This window comes from Dipodomys merriami, unplaced genomic scaffold, assembly GCF_024711535.1.
Source record: "Dipodomys merriami isolate MVZ:Mamm:240054 unplaced genomic scaffold, mDipMer1.0.p SCAF_45, whole genome shotgun sequence".
Classification (NCBI taxonomy): domain Eukaryota; kingdom Metazoa; phylum Chordata; class Mammalia; order Rodentia; family Heteromyidae; genus Dipodomys; species Dipodomys merriami.
Window position 1 is genome coordinate 12,329,633 of NW_027206013.1, and position 20,952 is coordinate 12,350,584.

At 49.2% G+C, this 20,952-nt stretch overlaps 1 protein-coding gene across 3 annotated transcripts in view; it reads right to left on the minus strand.

Moving 5' to 3' along the window:
• The window catches only part of LOC138808525 (coiled-coil domain-containing protein 60-like), a 113,783-nt gene that overhangs the window by 17,498 nt on the left and 75,333 nt on the right, over positions 1–20,952 (minus strand). Inside the window, exons 3-6 of one of the 3 annotated variants that reach the window (XM_069994812.1) lie at positions 19,053–19,223; positions 14,953–15,060; positions 11,255–11,362; positions 3,520–3,610 (exon numbers count right to left, since the gene is read on the minus strand). In XM_069994812.1, coding sequence (XP_069850913.1) covers positions 3,520–3,610; positions 11,255–11,362; positions 14,953–15,060; positions 19,053–19,223 — 478 coding nt within the window. Of the gene's footprint in view, positions 1–3,519; positions 3,611–11,254; positions 11,363–14,952; positions 15,064–19,052; positions 19,224–20,952 lie in introns of all 3 variants that reach the window. The other 2 variants (XM_069994811.1, XM_069994813.1) reach the window with 2 other exon arrangements.

The following is a 20,952-nucleotide window of genomic DNA, read 5'->3' on the forward strand; positions in this document are numbered from 1 at the left end:
AAGCTCATCGTGTCCCATTTCCTAGGGAGTACTGCAGGCCACACCAGGTCTTAATACACACTGAATGGGGTAGCAGAAGTAAGATTTTCATTGTCTACCTTGTAGGGCCTTGAACGTAGCTGGAAGTTTCCTATAGATGAGGGGAGAGATTTCTTTGTCAGATGGGAGTGAAGAGGAGGAGAGAAGGGGGAAGACTGAGATGTCAGGTGTGATCACTTTTCCCATAAGTCTTACAGCAACATTCTACAGAAATGGCAGGACGCTTCACAAAGTGCCAGGCTGGGGGACCTGGGGTCTGCATTTGTTTTATCCAGAGCTCCAAAGAGGAACATGAGTTGCACAATGAGGGTTAAGAAGGGAAAAGGCAGTTCCAAGAATTCGCATATTCTCTCCTTAGATAAATTAGCAACATGGTACGAGATTCTACCTTCGTCTGGACTTTGCAGCTAGCCAAGAGCTTGCCACTGGACAAACACCCTACCCCTCACCCCTCGCCATCCCAGGGAAGGAACGCAAGCAAAGGCTGCCTCCTTCCATCTCACCCGCCGCTGGATGAGTTCTTAACACTGGGAACCAGGTTCTTCAAAGCAGTATTCTCTTTGAAAGCAGAATGGATGGCATTACCTGGTAGCCTGGAATCTTGCAATGAGCACTGGGCTCAGCCGAGGGCTCTGGAATAAGTGAGCCTGGCCTGCCTAAATCTCCTCATTTGTAAAACAGAAGAAATAGACTGCGGTCATCTCAGAAAGGATCTGTCGCCTTGTGCCCCCAAAGTTGCCACTCATTAAAATTCAGTTAACCACTCCAGCCAGGAAACCCAGAGTGAAGAGTGACACTCTGGAATAATGGAGAGTAGCAGAGACATAAAATGCAGGAGGACATGGCAGGCGGCTTCAGCATCTCGCGTGCCCTTTATGGAACTGATTTTCTTCGAGCTGAGTTAAATCCCCAGATGTTTCGCTTTTTTTAAATAAAAATTCCACTCAGGATCAATGTGAAGCAGCTGCTGGGCTCTACCATGGTAGGGACTGATTTTGGATGACAGAGATTTCCCTAACTGGTTGCTGGCACTGTCAAAGGAGCAAGCCTTGCAAGCTGAAACCCATAGGGAGACATATTTATCTGTAGAGGGGATTACACACTGCGAGAGTTTTACTTAATAGGGTTTGGGTTTTCTTTCTTTCTTTCTTTCTTTCTTTCTTTTTTTTTTTTTTTTGTTGGTTGTGGGGCTTGAACTCTGGGCTTGGGCGCTGTCCCTGCTCTCTACAGCTCAAGGCAAGCGCTCTACCGCATGAGCCACAGCACCACTTCCAGGGTGTGGGTTTTCTTAAAAATAACACACCGGAGCCGGACGCTGGTGGCTCCTGCCTGTAATCCTAGCTACTCAGGAGGCTGAGATCTGAGGATTATGGTTCAAAGTCTGACCAGGCAGGAAAGTCTATGAGACTCTAATCTCCAATAAACTACTTAGAAAAAGCCAGAAGTGGTGCTGTGGCTCAAGTGGTAGAGTGCTCCCCTTGAGCTGAAGAGCTGAGGGACAGCGCTCAGGCCCAGAGTTCAAGGCCCACGATCGACAAAAAAACAAAAACAAAACCCAAACACCTATTCGTGTGCAGAAAAGAAAAAAAAATGAGCCAAAGCTAGGCAAAAGGTCTTTAGCTGTGCCAGGGTGCGTTTTGCCCCACACCTCACGACTGCTGTTTTGCTCCTCTATTAGCATGGCGTCTGGGGTGAGAGGAATATTTGGATTGGCCAGAACATAGCCTGGAGTTCCCTGCGCTAGAAGAGGGGAAGGATTTCTTGGTTGCACAGGGGAAAGGGAAAGGTGGGGGGAGAGGAAGAGAGGTCCTTCTCCAAATCCTCAGTTTTGGGGTGGAGAGACCCCAGTTGGGGGAGGAGGAGGGAACGTATGGAAGGTGTTGCCTAATGGGAAGCAGGTTCCGTGTGTCCTTACGCAGTGTCCCCCGACCCTCCCTCCACCCCACTCCAGCGTGCCACGGTCCAGACTGGGTTTGACCTGCAAACGTGCTAGGGAATGCTGAATATTCCGGAAAGACATTGTTTTCAGGCGCGTGGCAGTGCCGCCTGTCTGTGCATCTCTGGAGATGGAGGCGCGCAGTGTCTCCATGGCAACCTGCTGTGATAAGGCAGCGACTCTTAACTCTCCAGGTCTGGGAGCGTGCTGATCAAAGAGGGGGACGTGGCAAGAAACACATCACGGCGGGGCAGCCGGGAGGAGGGGTCTGAAGGGCTCAGCGTTTAACACCCACATCAAGATTAGCTGTCCGGGCTCTGTGTAACTTTGTGTGAGTCACTTAACCTCTCTGGGCTCCCGCTGGCTCCTTCCCAGCAGAAGAGAGGGAGAGTGGCCCGTGGGTTTTTTTTTTTTTTTAAGAAGGCAGAACTGGATAATCATACCCGAGAGAGCGTCTTTGGTAAGAGCTCGGGCCATTGTAAGTGCTGAGAAGTGGCCTCTAAAGTTGTACAGTCATAGTTAAGGCTATTCGTATAAAAACATTCTCCTGTTTTTAAAGGCCTCCTTTTCCCTTCTTTTTCAAATTTTCAAGTGCTGAGGTTTGCATCCATGGCCTTGCACATGGTAGTTAAGTGTTTTACCTCCAGAGCCCCAGCATGTTGTTTTTGAAATTTGGCACAGGCAGCCTGGACTTCAGACTCAGGATCGTCCTGCCTCTGCTTCCTGCGCAGCTGGGATGATAGGTGTGAACGGTCAGACCCAGCTTCCCTGGGTTCTCCCCTAACACTCTGGGGCTGGCAGAGATCGAACACCACATCCATTTTGTGAGCCAGGGACAAGTTCAGCCAACACTCCAGACGTGAGCTGTGTCTAACGTCTTATGTCAACATCACCCTTTGCTATGATGATGATGATCATCATCATCATTAGCATGCTTGTTTGTTGAATAGATGAATGGGAAGGTTTGGGGTTTAGGAATAACTGGATTGAAAAGAATGGATTTCATGATAGCTCAATAGTAAACACATGTTTCAGCTTGATAAATCCTGTTGAATCACTCACTTTTTCCCCCCTGATCTGTGTGTGTTGTGTATGAGAGAGAGAAAGAGAGAGAGAGAAAGTAAAAGAGAGCTAGAGGGAGGGAGAGCGGGAGGGGATGGAGCGAGACCATTTCCTACTGGTGACATCTTATTAAGCCGCTGCTCAGCAGCCCCCCTCCCTCCCACCTCTGCGAGTCATGTCCAGCCAAATGTCATTTCTCCCATAATCCACAGATAACCATTTTAATTAAAATTTACAAAAAAAAAAAACCCTCCCCACATCCGGCAGTATGTTGTCTGGCTTCCCTTCTGAAAGCTAACTTAGCTTAAAAATAAAACCAGAAACACTCCCTCCCGTTTCCCACGGGAGATGGGACTGGCCCAGGGCTCTGAGGAGCAGCCGCTGGGCCGGCAGCCCGGGTGGAGTGAGGGGCAGCCGGGCCGGGCCGGCAGCCCGGGGTGGAGCCAGCCCGGGGTGGAGCGGCAGCGGGCAGCACTGGTTACCTTCGGTGCCGTGACGAAGTGCTCCCACCTCTGCCCCATGGACTTGTCCTTATTGATCTTTTTGATTGAGCTCTTGCTTCCTCCTGGGTCCCTGAGTGAGAAACAGCTTAATGAGTTTTCCATTGGCAGAGCCTCCGTTTATTACTTTTTTCTTTCTTCTTCTTCTTCTTCTTCTTCTTTTTTTAAAGAGATGCAATACATCGAGTAGAAATGGTAACTAGCTCTTGGATGAATCTCTCCTCCCCACCTTTCCCATCGTGTATTTGAGAAGAAGCAGGAGGGGCAGTTCTTAAGCACTATTTCTTTGTCAGAGCTGGGTTTGAATTCAGGGCCTTGTGCTTGCCAGGCAGGCTCTTTACCACTTGAGCTGCACCTCCAGCCCGCTAGCTGCACTTTTCTGGAGTGGAAAAGCCCGCCTAGAAGGTGGGTGGGGCTGAGGGAGGTGAAATTGGTTTGCATGTAATTTGCATCAATTTGCATGTTGGACTTGGGCCCTGGGCAAGTCTGCTGTTAATTCTGGGGTGAGCAGAACAGTGTGTTCATTTCTGAGTCTCTTGCCTTTTCAGGGACAGCTCTGAGAAATACACAGTGTTTCTGGGTGGGGTTGGATGGAGCAGGTGGGGTGGGTTGTACAATGAAAATTATTGGTGTGGAAAAAATTCTCTATGATGTTCTGTGTGAGTTCTCGTGAGACGGTCTCAGTCATGGAGCCATCAGAATCCCATTTTGCAGATGAGGAAGCAAACTTAGGGGATGGAAGAGCTTGAGTCATTCACCCAGAGTTTCAGGTCTTCTCTCCTACATAGGTCTCCCACAGGCCCTGGTGCCTAATTTTCTTACAAAGAAATTTTTTCAGAAAATTTTCTTCCTAAGCTGGGTGCCGGTGGCTCATGCCTGTCATCCTAACTACTAAGGAGGCTGAGATCTGAGGATCACGGTTCAAAGCCAGCCCAGGCAAGGCAAGCCTGTGAGACTCTTTTATCTGCAATAAACTGCCAGAAAACCGGAAGTGGTGCTATGGTTCAAGTGGCAGAATGCTAGCCTTGAGCTGAAATGTTGAAGGACAATGCCCAGGCCCAGAGTTCAAGCTCCACAACTGACAAAAAAAAAAAAAAAAAGTAAAGAAAAGAAAAATTTCTTCCTGAAGTGCTATCCTCCCCAATGAAATAAGCTCCAGGATCTTGGATAAATAAATAAAGCCTGGATCCCTCCTTCCGGGGTCAGGACCTTTCTGCATAGGACTTTGAACCCTAGCAGGTTCATGTTATTGACATGGCCATGTTCCTGTGACTGAAACCTCTGGAAGCAGATACGTTGCCAAGCATGCAATCTTGGGAAGGTGTTGCATGTACGGCAAGGAGCTGGGGTAGCATCTTATAACACAACACGAGTGTGTCTGGAATGGAGCTTGTGGATATTTACACTAGGCGAGAGAAATAAAGACTCTTAAGTAGCTTCAGGTCAAGTTCTGGCAAATCAATTTGGCTTCTTCTGGATTGGCTACCAAATGAATGATGAGGAAATGGAGTTTTCAGAGCCTTTAGATTTTTGGATTCATGACTGTGGGACATTAGGTCTCTATTCATAACAGAGTGGGAATCTTAGTGTGATTTCTCAACTACTGCTGATCGTCCACTGATTGATTCATTGGCTTACCAGTCTTCTTTCCCTCCCTTGGTCCCTCCCACCTTCCCTCCTTCCCTCTTTCTGTCCCTGAACCTCTTCATCCGTCTATCCATCTCCTATCCATCCAAATAATCACCTGTCCATCTGTCTACCTACCCACCTTTCCATCTACTCATTCATACACTCATCCATCCATGCATTCATCCATCCATATATGCATCTACCCCCCATTCATCAATCCACCCGTCCCTGTACTACTCTACCCTTCTTCCCACCTACCCATCTCTCTGTTCATTCAAATATCCATCTTCCCACCCATCATCCATACACTACATACATCCATGCCTGTATACCTTTGTCCTCCATCCATTCATCCACCCACCCAACCAACCAGCCATCTCTTCTTTTACTCCTTTTTTTCTTCAAAAAGGATTTTAGATGGCTGGGACTCTTTTAAGCATTTTACTGCCCTTCACTAGCACAGAATAAGGGCTTAAGGAAATGAGTCAAGCAGGCCCATTTTGATGGGGGGTGGGGGGAGACACTCACATGGAGTCCAGACCTGCCAGGGGCTGCTGGAAGTTTGTGGCAGGGCAATGTGCTCAGCTGTAAGGGGGGGAAAGGTGATTGAGATAAACTGAATTGAAGGCTAGCATCTCCTGTTGGGGAATCACCCCCTCAATCTGTCGACATTCTACAAAACGAGGGGCCTCCTCACCAGCTCAAAGCCACAAGAAACGCGAACCTACCCCAAGGTGGAGGTTGGGCTGTGGAGGGTGGGTATGAGACTGTGTCTCCAAGCTTTTTGTAAGACTTTATATTTGATTACACAATAAAAAGCCCTCTGAATAATTAACAGGGAAGCTCATTGAAGTGGGTTCTGTCGGCATGTCCCCAGAGTAATCAAATTAGGGAATATTTAAAATCTAGCCAGAGGAAGAAGAAGCAGTACTTCGGTCTTATAAACAATATTTAAGCTAGCAGGCACTTTTGAAGTCTGATTTAAAGCTCACCGACGGGAAGCTTTAGCGGGTTCTGTGTTGGAGTGTTTCTTTCAAGACCACAGGGCCTTTTGCTTTTCCCTTTGCTGGGGCAGCCCCTGCTGAGCCGCCAGCCTTCTTCGTGAAGTTCAAAAGCAACCCCTTTCTCCTTTTAAAATTAAATCTGGTGCTAGCCAAGCTTTCAGAAATCTTAAATATTCAGGTCCAATCCGAAAGATGGAAGTTTTCCACTAATGCCTGTCTTCCAAGACGACCCCAAAAATCTATTGCGACTTTAGGCGGCCGGCTAAATGAGCTCAAAACGCCGAAAAATCCCCGCAGACCTTCAAATGCCCAGAGCCCTTGCTCTGCAAAACCATTGATAAAGGAAAAAGCCTGGTTAGACAGAATCAGTCTCTCTGATGTTTCATTTTCAGTAGCAAATAAACCAAAAGGGAAGATCAATAGGGGAAGGAAGGAATAAAACCAGCTGCGCAGTGCCATCCACCGCACCCCTTGTGGTGAAGGGCAGGGCCCAGTTGGCATCCCTTCCCCCAAGGCCTGGTGGGCAAATCTTTACCGCTGCCTACCAAACAATCTCAGAGACAGCAACACCTGACTCCTCCCCTGCTCCTTGAAGTCAGGAATAGCTCGCGACTGGCTTTTGTTCAAAAATACATGAGCACAAGTGACAGGTGGTGCTTTGGGGCAGATGCTTTACAAGCTGGTCCTGAGGAATCAGACTCCTTCTTCTGCTTCCTTGATGGCAGAAGCTGGTGTTAGGATGGAGCGCTCTGCCGGCTTGGCTGGCGTGTGACTGTAATGAACAGAGCGCTGGTGCTGGCCATGGAGGCCGAGCCAGAGCTGAGCTCGGTATTGTTAAGTTGCTGAGATGCGGTTTGTTCAAAGTGTGAAACTTTGTCCAACAGTCTCTCTGAAGATCAGAACTGGAGAAGGGCTACTGTGGCCCTGGGGAGACCAATTGTTCCTCTGCCACATCAATTCCTGTATGTGTGATTATTTATTTATTTTTTATTTTTACCTAAGAGCTCTCATCTTTCTGGGTCTCAGTGGCCCTATCTGTAAAATGGGGAAGGGTGATATTAGCAGTGTCGGAGAATTGCTGTTCAGATAAGAGAAACAGAGTTGATTAAGAGTTTGGTGGGTGTTTTGCACAGAGAACTGAATACCATTCGGCTATTCACAACAATAGCAGACGTGGTTTTTTTTTTTTCCAGCAGAGATCTTAGTGTGGTTTAGAGGAGGAGATGATGGCTGGGAATGAGGCACGAGGGCAGCTCCAGGGGGGAGAAGAAGCTATAATTTTCGGGCCATAATTTCCCTGTTCTGCCGTCTGTGAGAAATCAATGGGAGAGAGCTCTGAGCAGTCTCATCTCTTAACTCTGTCTGTGGAGCACATCTTGTTCCTGGCGGTCACTTCAAGATGTCTATCCACAGATGCAATCAGAGCAATTTTCTCAAATACTTCACTCTTACCTTTTTCCCAACTCACATTTGGGGTAAAACGTCTGTTTCTCAGAGGCTGATTTAAGATGTGTTCACATGTCTGTTGTGGCTGAGGGGAAGAAAATGCTGGTTTGGAGCCAGGAAAGAGGACAGGCGTCCTTTAGGGAGCTCCGTGGATCTCAGGGCAAGATGGCCACGTGGCCCTTCTGACCCGAGTCCTGCCACACTCATTGTCCCACTCCCAGGTTTTGCGCTCGAGAATCAGAGTGGAGGCTGTTAGATCAGATTTCCTGCCAATGTTCCCTTCTGAGCAAGGCTTTCCTGGAGGATTCAATTTAAATCAAAGCCCACTGCCCGGCCGCTATCACTCTGCCTATCAGCTGCCTCATGACAAATCCTGCTTATTGCAGTCCCCAGGAAGAACGGGTCTGATCGTGTCTGTCGTTCTGGGATGGCTAGAGGGGTGCCGGGGGACTGGGCAGGCCGAGTTCTGTCCGGAGGCCTGGACTCAGCTAGGTCCATCTGATGCCCACAATTTTGCTCTCAGACACTCAAACTCTGTCTGGGTTTTCAGACGACTGGGGAAAATTCATGGGATGGTATGAAGATAAAACATCAGAGATAGTGATTTAAAGAGAGGCCATCCTTCCACTTTCCTTGCTGGCTAAAGAGGGTATTTTCTGGTACCTTTTGGGGGAACTTAATCCTCCACTAACCATAATGATTAATTAATTATGTGTTATAATTACATATTATGATGTGCTAGATCCAGATCAGACCGGCTCTGAAGGACTGATGTATATTTCTTCCCAAATCCCAGTTCTGTTTCATCATGTTGGTGACTGTGAAATCAGCCACAGTGAGCTGTTCATACCAGCCTTGAGGAGCCGATTGTTAAACACTAGCACATCACTGATCTCAAAATTAAAAAATTCCCCGTTGGCCAGGTGCTGATGGCTCACACCTGTTATCCTAGTTATTCAGGAGGGTGAGATCCGAGGATCTGGTTTAAAGTCAGCTGGGGCAAGAAAGTTTGTGAGACTCGTATTTCCAATTAAGTATCACAATGCAAAAACAAAACAAAGCAAAACAACTGGAAGTGGGGCTGTGGCTCAAGTGGTATTGTGCTAGCTTTGAGCCAAGAAAGCTCTGGGACAGCACCCAGGCCTTGAGTTCAAGCCTCAGAACTGGCGTGTGTGCGCGCGCACACACACACACACACACACACACACACACACACACAATTCCCCACAGAGAGGCAACATTGCACGAAGGGAAACAAACCCCAGCAAATACACTGCCTTTCTTTGTACCTCCTCCTGGATTGTGCTATGGTCTCAGCTCAGGTCCCTGCTTTCTGCAGAGATCCAGACATTCCCAGGTCTTTGTAGATTCGGCCCTTACATACATCCCGACCTACTTTGTGGATGTGGTCCTTACACACCTACATTCAGGGTGACTACAGTGCCTTCTCGCCACCACGAGCAACTTTGGCTCCTGTGCTGAGCACATTTTCACGAATAACTGAAAGAAATACAGATAGTCCTTTCCCCCTCAATTCAAATCATCCATGATGTGCTTTCTTTGGTGTGGGAAGATGGGTGTCCACATGTCAGAGGCAGATTCTGCTGTTGGGGGGGGGCTCGTTGAGGGGGTGAGGGGTGGGGGGAGATGGTATGCTATCGAAAGTCTGTCGGCTCAAGGGCCTTTTTCCTTAAATCCAGCGATCAGCTGTGAACACAAATTAGACGTTGTTTTGACCTTGCAAGTTGCATTTCTCAGAATCTAGCCAAAAGAAATGTTTGCAGCTGGCCATAAAAGACAGGTATAAGGATGTTCTGTGAAGTATTACTCAAAATGTCAAAATATGGAACCAGCCTTGGTGTCTGTCAATAGAGAAATGATTATCTGAATTATGTTCTGTGCACACAATAGAATGCCCTGCTGCGCATTCTTTTCAATATTCAAGGAATGCGGAGGCTTTGTGTGGACCAGCACAGAAAGATACCTGCGCGAGTCACCGCCCAGGGAGAAAGTCACGCCGAGACAGTGTGCGGGGCATCGTGAGCCCATTTCTCTTTAAAAAAATATGTGTGTGTTTGAATATATTTATAAAGGGAGAGTATTAGAAAGATTTGGAATTGTACCCCCTTAGACCTTTAAAAGGGCTTTGCTCTAAAGAAAGGGTTTCGACGAGGAAATAAAAAGCTTTCATACCGTGTATACACTTGTGAATGTGTTGAAGATTTTCCTAAGAGTAAATGCTATCCACATATAACTTGGGACAGCTTTGTTTTAAAGAAAAATAAATAACGCGTAGGAAATGTTTAAAGGCTGGGTTTAAAAAATTCAGGAAACCGTAAATATATTTTGGAAGTAACTGGGGTGCCGTGGTGGAGCACCCCGTGCCCCTCCCCCTCCAACCCCCCCTCATCTGTCTCCCAAGTCCCTAAACTCACTTTATGAAAAAGTTCCCTTAGCAATACCTTTTCCTACATTATTGGATTTCCACAAAAGAAATAGATTACTGTTTTTTTTTAAAAAAATAGTAAACCAGGGATTCAGAAGCAACTTGCAGTTGTAATGTCATCCCAAACAAACATGGTAAATACGTTGGTTACTATCCTGTTTATGGATGCATGAATTATGTTTGTTTTAATTTGAGATTAGCCTTCCAGGGCTCGGGTAGCAGAGACAAAATAGAACTATGAAGAGGGACTTGGGGAATGAGGAAGAAGGTAATTACAACCCATTTGCAGAGGAAGAAGCCTGGATCACGGGGAGGCGGGGCTTCATGAGCTACACCTCCAGCTCAAGTGCCAACGTCTTGACATGTATGCGTATTCCCTGTCCCACCGGTGTGACAGTTCAGTTCTTGCATCAGAGCTTTTGCCTGATGCTTCCTTCTGGTGGTGACACCCTAGCACTTTCCTTGGCTTAGACACCATATGGTGGAGTGTCTGTCTGTGTTAACTCAGTTAAACTGCTCTAAGGACCTAAATACTATAGACCCTCTTGGGTCCAAGTGGAGAACTCCATCCTAATATAAAACGACAGAGAAAAAATTAAAACAAAGCAAAGAAAAACAAAACAAAGCAAGAAAATTTTTAAAAAAAAATCCTCTCAAAATAAAGAGCAAGCACAAAGGAAGGAAGTGGAGCGGTGGCTCAAAGTGGTGCAGCGCTAGTTTTGAGCAAACAAAGCTCAAGGAAAGTGGGAAAGTGCCCAGACCCTGAGTTCAAGCCCCATGACTTGAAGAATAAAAGAGAGGAGGAAGAATAAAAGAGAGGAGAAGAGGAGGAAAAGTAACACAACTAAAAAACAGCATTGGGGAGAGACAGCGCTCCATGAGCGAGCGTCAGAGAGAAAGCTAACCGAGAATTCTGCAGTGTGCTGTGCATTGCGTTGTCACTTCCCACGGTGTAATTGCTCTCATTCTGGCAGATTGATTCCAGTGTGACATCCCTAAATGTGTCCCAAGTTGGCTCTTGCAGGTCCACAAGAGCTGCTCCAGTGCATCCTGGTTTGACTCCCACATAGAACTCCTAAATTAAACCCGCCCACCAAACACAGAAAAGAAAAAGCCGGGACCCATGGCCAGGAGCCCCTCCCTTCCCCCCACACAGAGTGTGTTCAGTTTATGGCGGCAAGAGGAAGCCTACTTGGGATTCCAGCAGGTGATCACTGGTTTCATGGTGTGGTGGGCGTGGTCAATGGTCAGGGCCTCCAGCAGCCAGTGGAGGGCACAGAGCTGGCGGAACAGAGGCTCCCTGCAGAGAGAGAGAGAGGGGGGCACAGTGAGATCCTACTGGACCCTCTCTCCTCACAATAGCTGCCACAGACACGAGAGCTGTGCTGTTCCCAGAGAGCTGGCAGCATGGCCAGGCGGGAGGATTTTGTACACCTAGCGGGAGAGGTGATGCGTTCGTTCCGTTGTACAGATGGGGCTGTGAGGTGCACGGGGCTTAGGGCAGTTGTGCCGGGAAGATCCCTGGGCTTGGGATCTGAAGCAAGGTGATTCTATGCCCAGCCCTGGGAGTTTGTGTGTACTGAGGAAAGGCAATAGAACTGAGGAGGGGATCTCATGATGTCCTGGTGTCCACCTATTTCCTTAACAAATTAACTAAGGACGCAGTAAAGCCTGGAAGCGTAGGGAAACTAGGGAGCGAACTCTACATTTTTTTTTTCTTGAGGTCAGCAGTTGGACACACTACATTTAGTGTGTAAGTTCTTGGCCTGAAACTGTGGCTGGGCAGTTGATAGGTCTGCCCATGTATTTCCCAAGGCTCCTTTCTCTCCAAACTGCTTCTGGGAGACAGAAACTGTCTGCTAAACCTGCACGGAGGACCTCGCACAGCACACAGCTGGCCAGGTGCGAAATTCCCGGCCCAGGGCTTAACTTCCAGACCCCTGACAAAATCTATCCAAACCCTATGCTGGTGCTGAACTCATTGTTTAGAAGCAGCCTGGAAGTTTATTCCTGAAGAAAGCTAGCTTTGACCTCTGTGCTGTCCCCCTTTTGGCAGATCTTAATGATAATGATGAATAGACATACGAATATATTATTTGAAAATGTAACTGAAACATGATTAACAATATGTCTAACCTGTATTTTCTGACTCTTTTGGACACTTTGTATGAACCATCTACAGTGAGTTGGGTACTGATGGGTTTTGCTTTTTTCACATGTAATTCCCCCAGCTGGGGTATGAGTTATCATCCCCACTTCAGAGAAGGGGAGATGGGTTCAGAGAGCTACAATCACTTTGCTCAAGGTCACCTGGCATCGTGGTGCTGGGGTTGGTGCCAGAATGAATACCCTTAATGCTTATGCTGCCCACACTACATGAAGGTTACTCTTCCCACCTCCTCCGTGAGGAGTGAGTCCCCTAAGGACTTGTGAGGGTTCAGACTGGGGTCTGATTCACCCCAGCGTCCACTCTGATGGGCTGTCACCCAGTGGTCACTCTGACAGAGGTGGGGGGGGTCATGAGAGGGTTAACTCACTGCAGGCCTTTGTTGTTTTTCCTGGAACCAAGGTGTCATCCTGGAAGCTGCCTTTCCCCCCCCCATGGTCTCTCACACTAATAGAGGAGAGACCTCCATTACAAAGCTGCATAATAGCTCTTCCTTGAAAATGCATCCTGCCTCAACCGACATCCCTAGGGGTCCAGAGCCTGAGCCCGGTAGGCCTACCAAGGAATTGCTCCTCCCTGTTTCCAGGAAGGCCCCGGCTCAGAGGCGGGGCCTGCACCCTGGGGTCAAGCATGGAGCCGACCCAGTCCTCCCCTCCCCCCCCCCCCCCCCCCCCCCCCCCCCCCCCCGTGACCATCTCACTCAGCTTCCTGTATGGGTCCTCATCTCCTCCCGACCCTTCCCCCTGTGTACTGGGGGAGCTGTGAATGCCTGCGAGGTATGAAGCAAATAAGCACCCTTACTCCCTCCCTCCTTCCCTCCTTCCTTCCCCCCTTCTCTGGAGAGAATTAATTTTCTTTTACAAATCATTTGCTACTAAGTCCCTGTTCTCCCTCACTCCTAATCTAAAGGATCTGGAAGTCCGGGCCCCTTCTTTTCGTGTCTCTCTCTTTCACCTTACGTCCTCTTGGGCTCTGAGCACATGATTGTGCCAGATTGTGCCAGAATACGGTCAGTGGTCTTCATGGGCCATGCGCTTGGCCCTGGGTCATGGCTATAAGCACCTCCATCTACTCCCATCACCACAACCCTAGGAAGGCAGTAGGAGAGACCCCTGCTCTGTGTATCTGCAGGCCTGGGATGTGAGGGTAGGGCCAGGAAATCAACACAGGGAGTTAGCTGTGGGGGTGGGGTGGGCTTGTGGACACCGCCACCTGGTGATGCCAGACACTGTTTTAAAGCTCAGCATCCTATCAGTCTCCACAAGGGAGGTGTGGGCCACCAAACCTGTCCAGAATCCTAAAAGCCGGTAAAATGGCAGAGTTGAGACCTGAGTTCCGGCAGTCTCAGCTCTCGTGTTGGGGTTGTCTCCTGGGATGGAGTAGAGCTGTACCTTTTCATCAGGCAAGCGTCCCATCCGATCTATCCAGACCTTGCCATCCGACCCCATGAGTATCTGTTTTATCTTCCATGAAACAAATAGGAAACAGAAAACAAAACCAAAAATGTCCCCCGAAACATCCTTGATGGAAACAGGAGCTTTTCCACAGGGCTTAGGCGCCAGATCAGAAGTGTGTCATGTCTAGGATTTTATCAGATTAAAACAAGAAGGGTTTGCCCACCTTTGCAGTCCCTGAACTCAGAACGTTGGACGAGCCCCCTTCACTCCACAGCCCGCGCGCCTGTGCTGCCCATCCCCCTCTGCCTACCAGCCAGACGCAGTGGGCGTAGAGAGCAGCGCTGTGCTCAGGGAGTCAGACAATGCGTACCAAGCCAGTCCCAGCATCTGCCAAGTGGCCAAGGGCGAGTCCAGACCTGAGCTGCTCTGTCAGGAAATGCTGTGAGGGGAAAGCCTCGTCCTCTTAGAGACTGAACAGGAGGCTGCGTTTCACCCCCGGATCCCACCCCTGCCACTTTTCAGGCTATAGGTCGCGTGTCCTCTGACAGGACTGAATTGATCCCTACGCAGTCATTTCAGAATGACTGGTCTATGTGGAATCAATCACTTGGGGACTGGAGGGGCTGACCTGGCTTCCATCTATACTAGCTGACAGGATGACTGAGAATCGAAGAGTTCATCAGCAGGGCCTGGCCGAGGCCTTTTCGGAGGGTCCTGCCTCTCCATCCCCCTCTGCTTAGGATGCCTTGTATTGGGCCATGCTAGTCTCTCCCTCACTGCCTGAGCCTGGGTTCAGATGGCTGACATTCTTGCAGCAAAAGCTTGGGTGGGGCCTGCATCCTTGCAGCCCCGTGCCTCAGGAGACCTGGTGTGCCGAGACCCCTGTTCTCCAGATCCTCCCCAAGCACTGTGAGAACAAATTTGCACTTGCCTACTGCATGTCGAGAGACACAGTTTTCCTAACCTCCAGTGAGCTGACCTAGACCAGAGACACACAGCTAAGCTGTGGACCTAGAAGCAGGAACAAAGTCCTGCATATTGTTGTTGTTATTATTATTAGTTCGCCCAGGCTGGCCTGGAACTACGATCGTCCCAGTTTCCGTCTCAAGTGGCTAGGATTATAGGAGTGCGCTATTCTGCCAGCTGCTTTCTCTGATTATTATTATTGTTTTTAATTATGCCACGCTGAACAGCCTTCCTGGCTCTAGAGTCCTTCGGGCTGGTGAAGGAACGGTCCCAGCAACTCGTTGAGTGGGTTTCATGTTGGCTCCAGGTTAGAACGGAGCCAGGCGGATGACGCAGGGGGGTTGGGGGGGGGGTGCTTACACGTGGGACTCCGACATCAGGGGGGAGATGATACAGCTGTGGATGGGGGTGAACGGGCGCAGCATCCCACTGGCCGCCAGCTTCTTGTACTTCTCCACATCTGAGGCACTGCTGGAAAAGCAGACAGGGCACAGCATGAAGGCCGAGGAGACACTGCAACTGCCCTCTCTTGCTAGAGTTCATTTGGCCGCTAATACAAGGTCGTCCACCGTGGGGAGCCCTGGGGCCCAAGCTGCAAGACCAGGAACAGGTTAAGGGGTTGGAAGGCGGCCTGGGCAGGACTCGCAGGGCTGAGAACTGGACCCTGGAAAGGTCAGACAGACAAGGCAAGACAAATGTGTGCGTTACTACCCTACGTGTGTTTAAGCTAGAGCTGTTTGGACACGGAAAGCTTAAGGCCTTGGAGATAAGATGAATGTCTGTGTGACGGTTAAGTGTTTACCCCTCTCCTCTGCGCCCTAAAGATAAGAGAATCAAGTGTCACTTTGTGGACAAACTATACCTCAGGCTAATGGTTGTAATCACGAGATCCCTGCACCTGCCTGTAGTCCCCTCCCCTGCACTGGACTAGACAAATAAGCTTGCTAACAGGAGCTGGGGGTTCAGAAGCTGGTGAGCGTTAGAGCCCCTGGAGCCCCCTTTCCTTTTTCTTCTGCCCTGATCTCCCGTTGTGCAGACCCTGGATGTGGGTAACAACGACCCACTATACACCAGCCATCATCCCTCCCTGAGGTGATTTCGCTTTACTATATTTTCAGATAGGCTTTTTTTGGCGGGGGGCCTGGGCTGGGCTGGACCACACTCTAGACCTTCATCCTCTTGTGCGTAGCTGGGATGACCCGCACATACTGCTGTCCTTGGGTTATTAGTTGAGAGAGGGTGCTGTTAACGTTTAGCCTGAGCCGGCCACAAACCATCACCATTCCTTTTAGTTTTGTCCTTGAGCAGACAGGACTGAGGGGAGAGACACTAGTGTTTTCTTAAAGAATTGTACAAGACAATGTCGATGCTATGATAAAAAGCCCGAGCCAAAAAAACCCCCCCCCCAAAAAAAAACTTTAGGGAAGAGAGATTTATTTTCAGTTCATAGTTTCAGTCTACCATGGCATTGGGCATGGAAGAAGAGCAGTTTATTTTATGGTGGTCCTAAGAAGGGAGGGGGGGTGTAAGGAGGGAGGGAGGGAGAGGGAGGGGGGAAGAGAGAGACTCTTCTCATATATTTCCCCCTCTTGCCCTTGTTTCTCTTTTTTAATCGTGGGGGGCAGGGGTAGGTGTCCTCTCTTGAGCTATGTCCATAGCCCTTTCTGTTGTAGTTTTTTTTTTTTTTTTTTTTTTTTTTTTCCAGACAGGGTCTCTGTTTTTTACTAGGCTGAACTGGATATTTGTCCTCTGACCTTTGTCTCCCACTAACTGGGATTACAGATGCCTGACATCAGTTTTCAGCTTATTGGTTGCCATGGGGTATTGCTCACTTTTTGCCTGGATGGGACTCCAGCTGCGATCCTCCACCTGTCAGCCTCTTGAGTAGCTGTGATTGAGGCAGGAGTTCCTGAGCCATGTGAGCTGTGTGCCTGGCCTTTCCCTCTCTTGTTCCATCAGAGCTCCCAGCCTCCACAGCACGGCCCCGTTTAGGAACAATCTCCCCTTAGTTCCTTCTCCCTGGAAATGTCCTCACAGACTCGCAGCACAAGCTAGGGCTGCGCTTTACTGACTGCCCAGGCCCGTCTCACTCCAATCAGCCGGCAATCAAGATGAACCACCACAATTCTCAACTGTGTTTCTAGGAAGGGCAATTTAATACGGTAATAGCGATGTAATAGCATATTTCGGTGATTTCCCCACCCCCACCCCGCCATCATGGAGGAAGTCATCTCAGTTCCAGAAAATAGCCTTTTCTTTCTTTTCTCTCTCTTTCGTATGTTGCATCATAGGATGGATTTTTTTTTTTTTTACTTATGACAGAATTCAATCTGCAGACATGTTTTAATCAGCCTATTGTGTGTCTGAATGCATGCATGTGTAATTGAATCAACTGTCCCCAAAGTGGGAGATTTCACATAAAAATGAAAAGCGCATTGGCTGGTCAGATCTGGAGAGTTCTGAGGAATCTGGGCCTGCGTGCCCACTGAGAGCCCTGCCTGCTTCCAGGGAGGCGTGTGCCTAGGCTCCAGCCCCGTGCTTTCCAACTCCCTCCCTCTCTTCCTAACTGTGCTACCTCCCTATCTGTGGATAAGTGTGTGTAGATCTGAGGGATTTGATGTTCGAAGCCAACCCAGGCAGAGAAATTCGTCAGAGTCCATCTCCAAAATGACCGGCAAAAAACTGGACTGGAGGTGTGGCTCAAGTTGTAGAGCACCAGCCACAAGCAAGCACAAAGGCCTATGCTCAGAACCCAGTACCACCTCAGTGAGGGGAATGGGATAGAGGGGTCCTGAGGAAACAAGGCTGGCCTGGGAGTGAGGGGTGGGAGGGAATCCTGGGGTCATAGAGTTGATTGAAAGATGGCACCAAGGCAGGATGAGAATCTGACTGGTCTGATTCCCGCTTTTACCCACTCCTTATTCAGCTTCAGAGCTGAAAAGGAGACAAACAAACAAAACCCACTAGCAAATACATTTCTGTGCCCTATCTTACTGCTCAACCCTATCTCCCAGTGAGCTAGAATACAATATGGAGAAATTAACCTAGTGTTTACACTCCTCACTCTCTGGTTTTACACCTTAGCTCAGCCACAATAATAAAATAGATTCTCCCCATTGCCTCTTTCACCTTTTCAGCTGAATCTGCAGCTGAGAAAGGAGGTCGCCGAGCACGGTGGGGGAAAACTCGCAGCCCGCAGGCTGGCGTCTTCAGGGACTTGCTTGATTTCTCTTCTCCCCCCTGCATAGTTTGTCAGATCGAACATTTTTGTCTGAAAGAACTTATTCTCTGCTGTTAGATCCTGGTGGTGGTGGTGGTACCAGGCACATGAAAAGAATCTTGTTTTGCTTTTATAAAGCTCACGATCAAACACTTGGTTTAAAAAGTACTTATAAATGAGCACTTGTAGTTTTAATACCTTTGTGATTGGAGTCATATTTATAGCAGTGCAGCTCGTAGACAGGGGCTGCTGTAGGCCCATAGTTAACGATTTCAGATAATTGAGGCCCAGAGAGATTAAATTCACTTTACTGTATAATAATAGCAAATAATTATCGAGAGTGCCTTTTATGCTGAGCTCTGTGCTAAGTATCATTTCATTTAATCCTCAATGCTTGGAAGCACTCATTCCTATGGGAGGCTGGGGAAAGGAAGGCTGGGAAAGCTTCAGGGAATTAGTCCAAAGGCCGACAGCTGCACAGGGAAAGCCAGGACTTGAATTCAGATCTCAGCTGGGTCCCAGGCTTGTGTTTTCCCTGTGACGGGTCTTTGTATGGGCAAGCTCTCACGGCTGCATTAGAACACTTCACGCTCTCATTTCATGGTTACAGTGCTGTAATGGCAAGCAGTTTTGTTTGAATAACCAACCTTGTACAGCTCCTAGAATCTACTTACTAGATAAAACATCACCGAACCAATGGGTGATCCTGGGCATCTTTAAACTTATTCAGCTAAAGAAACCACGTCTCCCACACTAAAACCTCAGAGATGGGAAAATTGTGCTCTGTGACCCTGGATTAGAAGTCCTAGCAACCCAGGAGGCTGAGATCTGAGAATCACGCTTCAAGGCCAGCCTGGGCAGGAAAGTCCATGAGATTCTCATCTCCAATGAACCACCAGAAAACCGGAAGTAGCATTGTGGTAGAGTGCTAGTCTTGAGCAGAAAAGCTCAGAGACAGCACCTAGGCCCTGAGTCCAAGCCCCACAACTGACCAAAAATAAATAAATAAATAAATAGAAGTCCCTTCCAAATGAGTAGAAGGTTCCATGGGGACTGTTGTTTAAATGTAGGGGCACAGGAGCCTCTTGGACAGACACCCCGTCCCCCAGTGTGGGTGGGGTGGTGCAGTCTGTTCATCTGACCACAGCTCCTGCATTCAACAGCCCTGAGTCCATTCCCTCGTAGGCCCTTGCCGGCCGGCCAGCGGTCACCAGCCGCTCTGGCCGCTTCATCCACTCACCCCAGCAAGTTTTCGCCGTATTGTATTTCTGAGTACTTTCTGGCTGGTTGGAATTTATTCCTTTCTTCCTCCTCCAGCTTCTGAAGCAGCTGCAGTCTTTTCTTCATGGCCGTTTCCTCTTTCAGTATGCTAAAGTACCCACGGCCTATCTTCACAGACTGGACCAATATGCTGGGAAGAAGTGGGGGAGACGAGGGGTGGGGACAGAGAAGCAAAGATGAATTGGCTGACGTCATAGCATACATTACTTAAGACAAGATCCTGATTTCCGGGGGACCAGCCATTCCCCAGGGCCACTCTCATGCCCACAGGACAGGAGACCTTCCCACGGCTCAGATGCCGGAGTCAGTCAGACTCTGAGCTTGTGCTCAGAATCACCGGCTAGGGGAGACTGTGGTAGAGTCATTTGTTTCCTTCATCATCCTGTTGAGTTAGCATAACGGCTGCCTCTGAGCTCACAGGACTGGAGACCCTCACGCATGGGAAAGGCCAGCAGGTTCCTGGACCTGAGGACCAGCAATGGCAGAGAAGCTAGCAGAGAGCCAGGACGCCTGGTCCCGCTCTTTGATTCGCCTAAATGCTCTCATATTTGTGAGTCTGTCCATAGGTGTCTCAGTTATCACATGCAAGGTGCCAAGTAACCTTTGTTGGGGTTTTATCATCATCATCATCATCATCATCATCATCACCATCATCAATATTATTATTAGATCCCCAGCACTACACAACAGAACACACGAAAGCTCTTTGGGCAATGGCAAGTCGTTCTTGGTGCTGTAACCAGAGGATTCCCCTGTCCACAATCTGCTCAGGGGACTAGTGCTGAAAGCCATCGTTCTTCTAGCTGTAGATACAAAGAGCGCCCAGGCGCCCAGAGCTCTGTGGCCAACTGCGCACACGGGGACAGGGAGGAAGGCTGGGGCCCTTTGTGAACACTAGGGGCCAGGTTTTTCCATCCCTCTTCAGCCAAGGCGGCCAGCCTCCCAGCCGCTTCCTGTCCGGGACGGGCCTCCATGGTAGAGGGGCAGGCCTGGAAGGGGCGTGGGGCAGGCCTGAGCCTCCCTTGCCCGGCGCATCTGTCTGTTCTTGCGTCCTTCAGACTGTGGGGCACTCCTTCAGCTCCCTCCTGAGGGCTCCCCCAGGATCACGTCCATTTAAAGACGCTTCATCTATTGGCAAAACCCCCACGTAATTCCCCGCATTTTGCCTGCATTCTCTTCATCGCGATTGCCGATCACGGGCCATGTGCCTGGGGGGGGGGGGCTGTTTCCAGGGAAGCGCAGTTTTCGCCTTCCGATCTGTTCACCAGAGGCCTCCCGTTCACACGTGGGCGCTTGGGGCAGGATGAAGAACTCCCCTGGCAGACATGGAGAGGTGATGGACGAGGAGCAGATAATGAAGTGCTCCAGGCGAGCGGGGGAGGAGGAGGCGGCAGATGATAAAATGGAGAAGTTTCCTTGCTCAGTGCAGCTTCTCCTGAGGCGAGGCTGGGAGCCAGCGTGCTTTTGTCTTCGGGGGACACATGTTCTTGCATGGGAGAATGTCAGAGCAGAAGAGAGGCAGACGTATTACACTTGCACCTACTTAAGGGGTGCTTGTGACATCTCAGCACCCGGGTGCAACCTGTACTGATCCCATCAGTGTGACTGGCTCATCCACGAGGAACAGCAAAAATCCTCTCTACTACTACTTTACCTTTGAGTGGGACTGGGGTCTGGACTCAAGGGTCTCATGCTAGCTAGGCAGTTCGTCTGCCGCTTGAGCCAGGCCCTTAGCCATTTTTGCTGTAACTTGTTTTTTCAAAGATGGATCTCTTAACTCTTGCCTGTAGCCAGTCTCAGACTAACATCCTCCTGCCTACAGCCTCCAGTGTAGCCAGGGAAACAGGAGTGAGCCACCA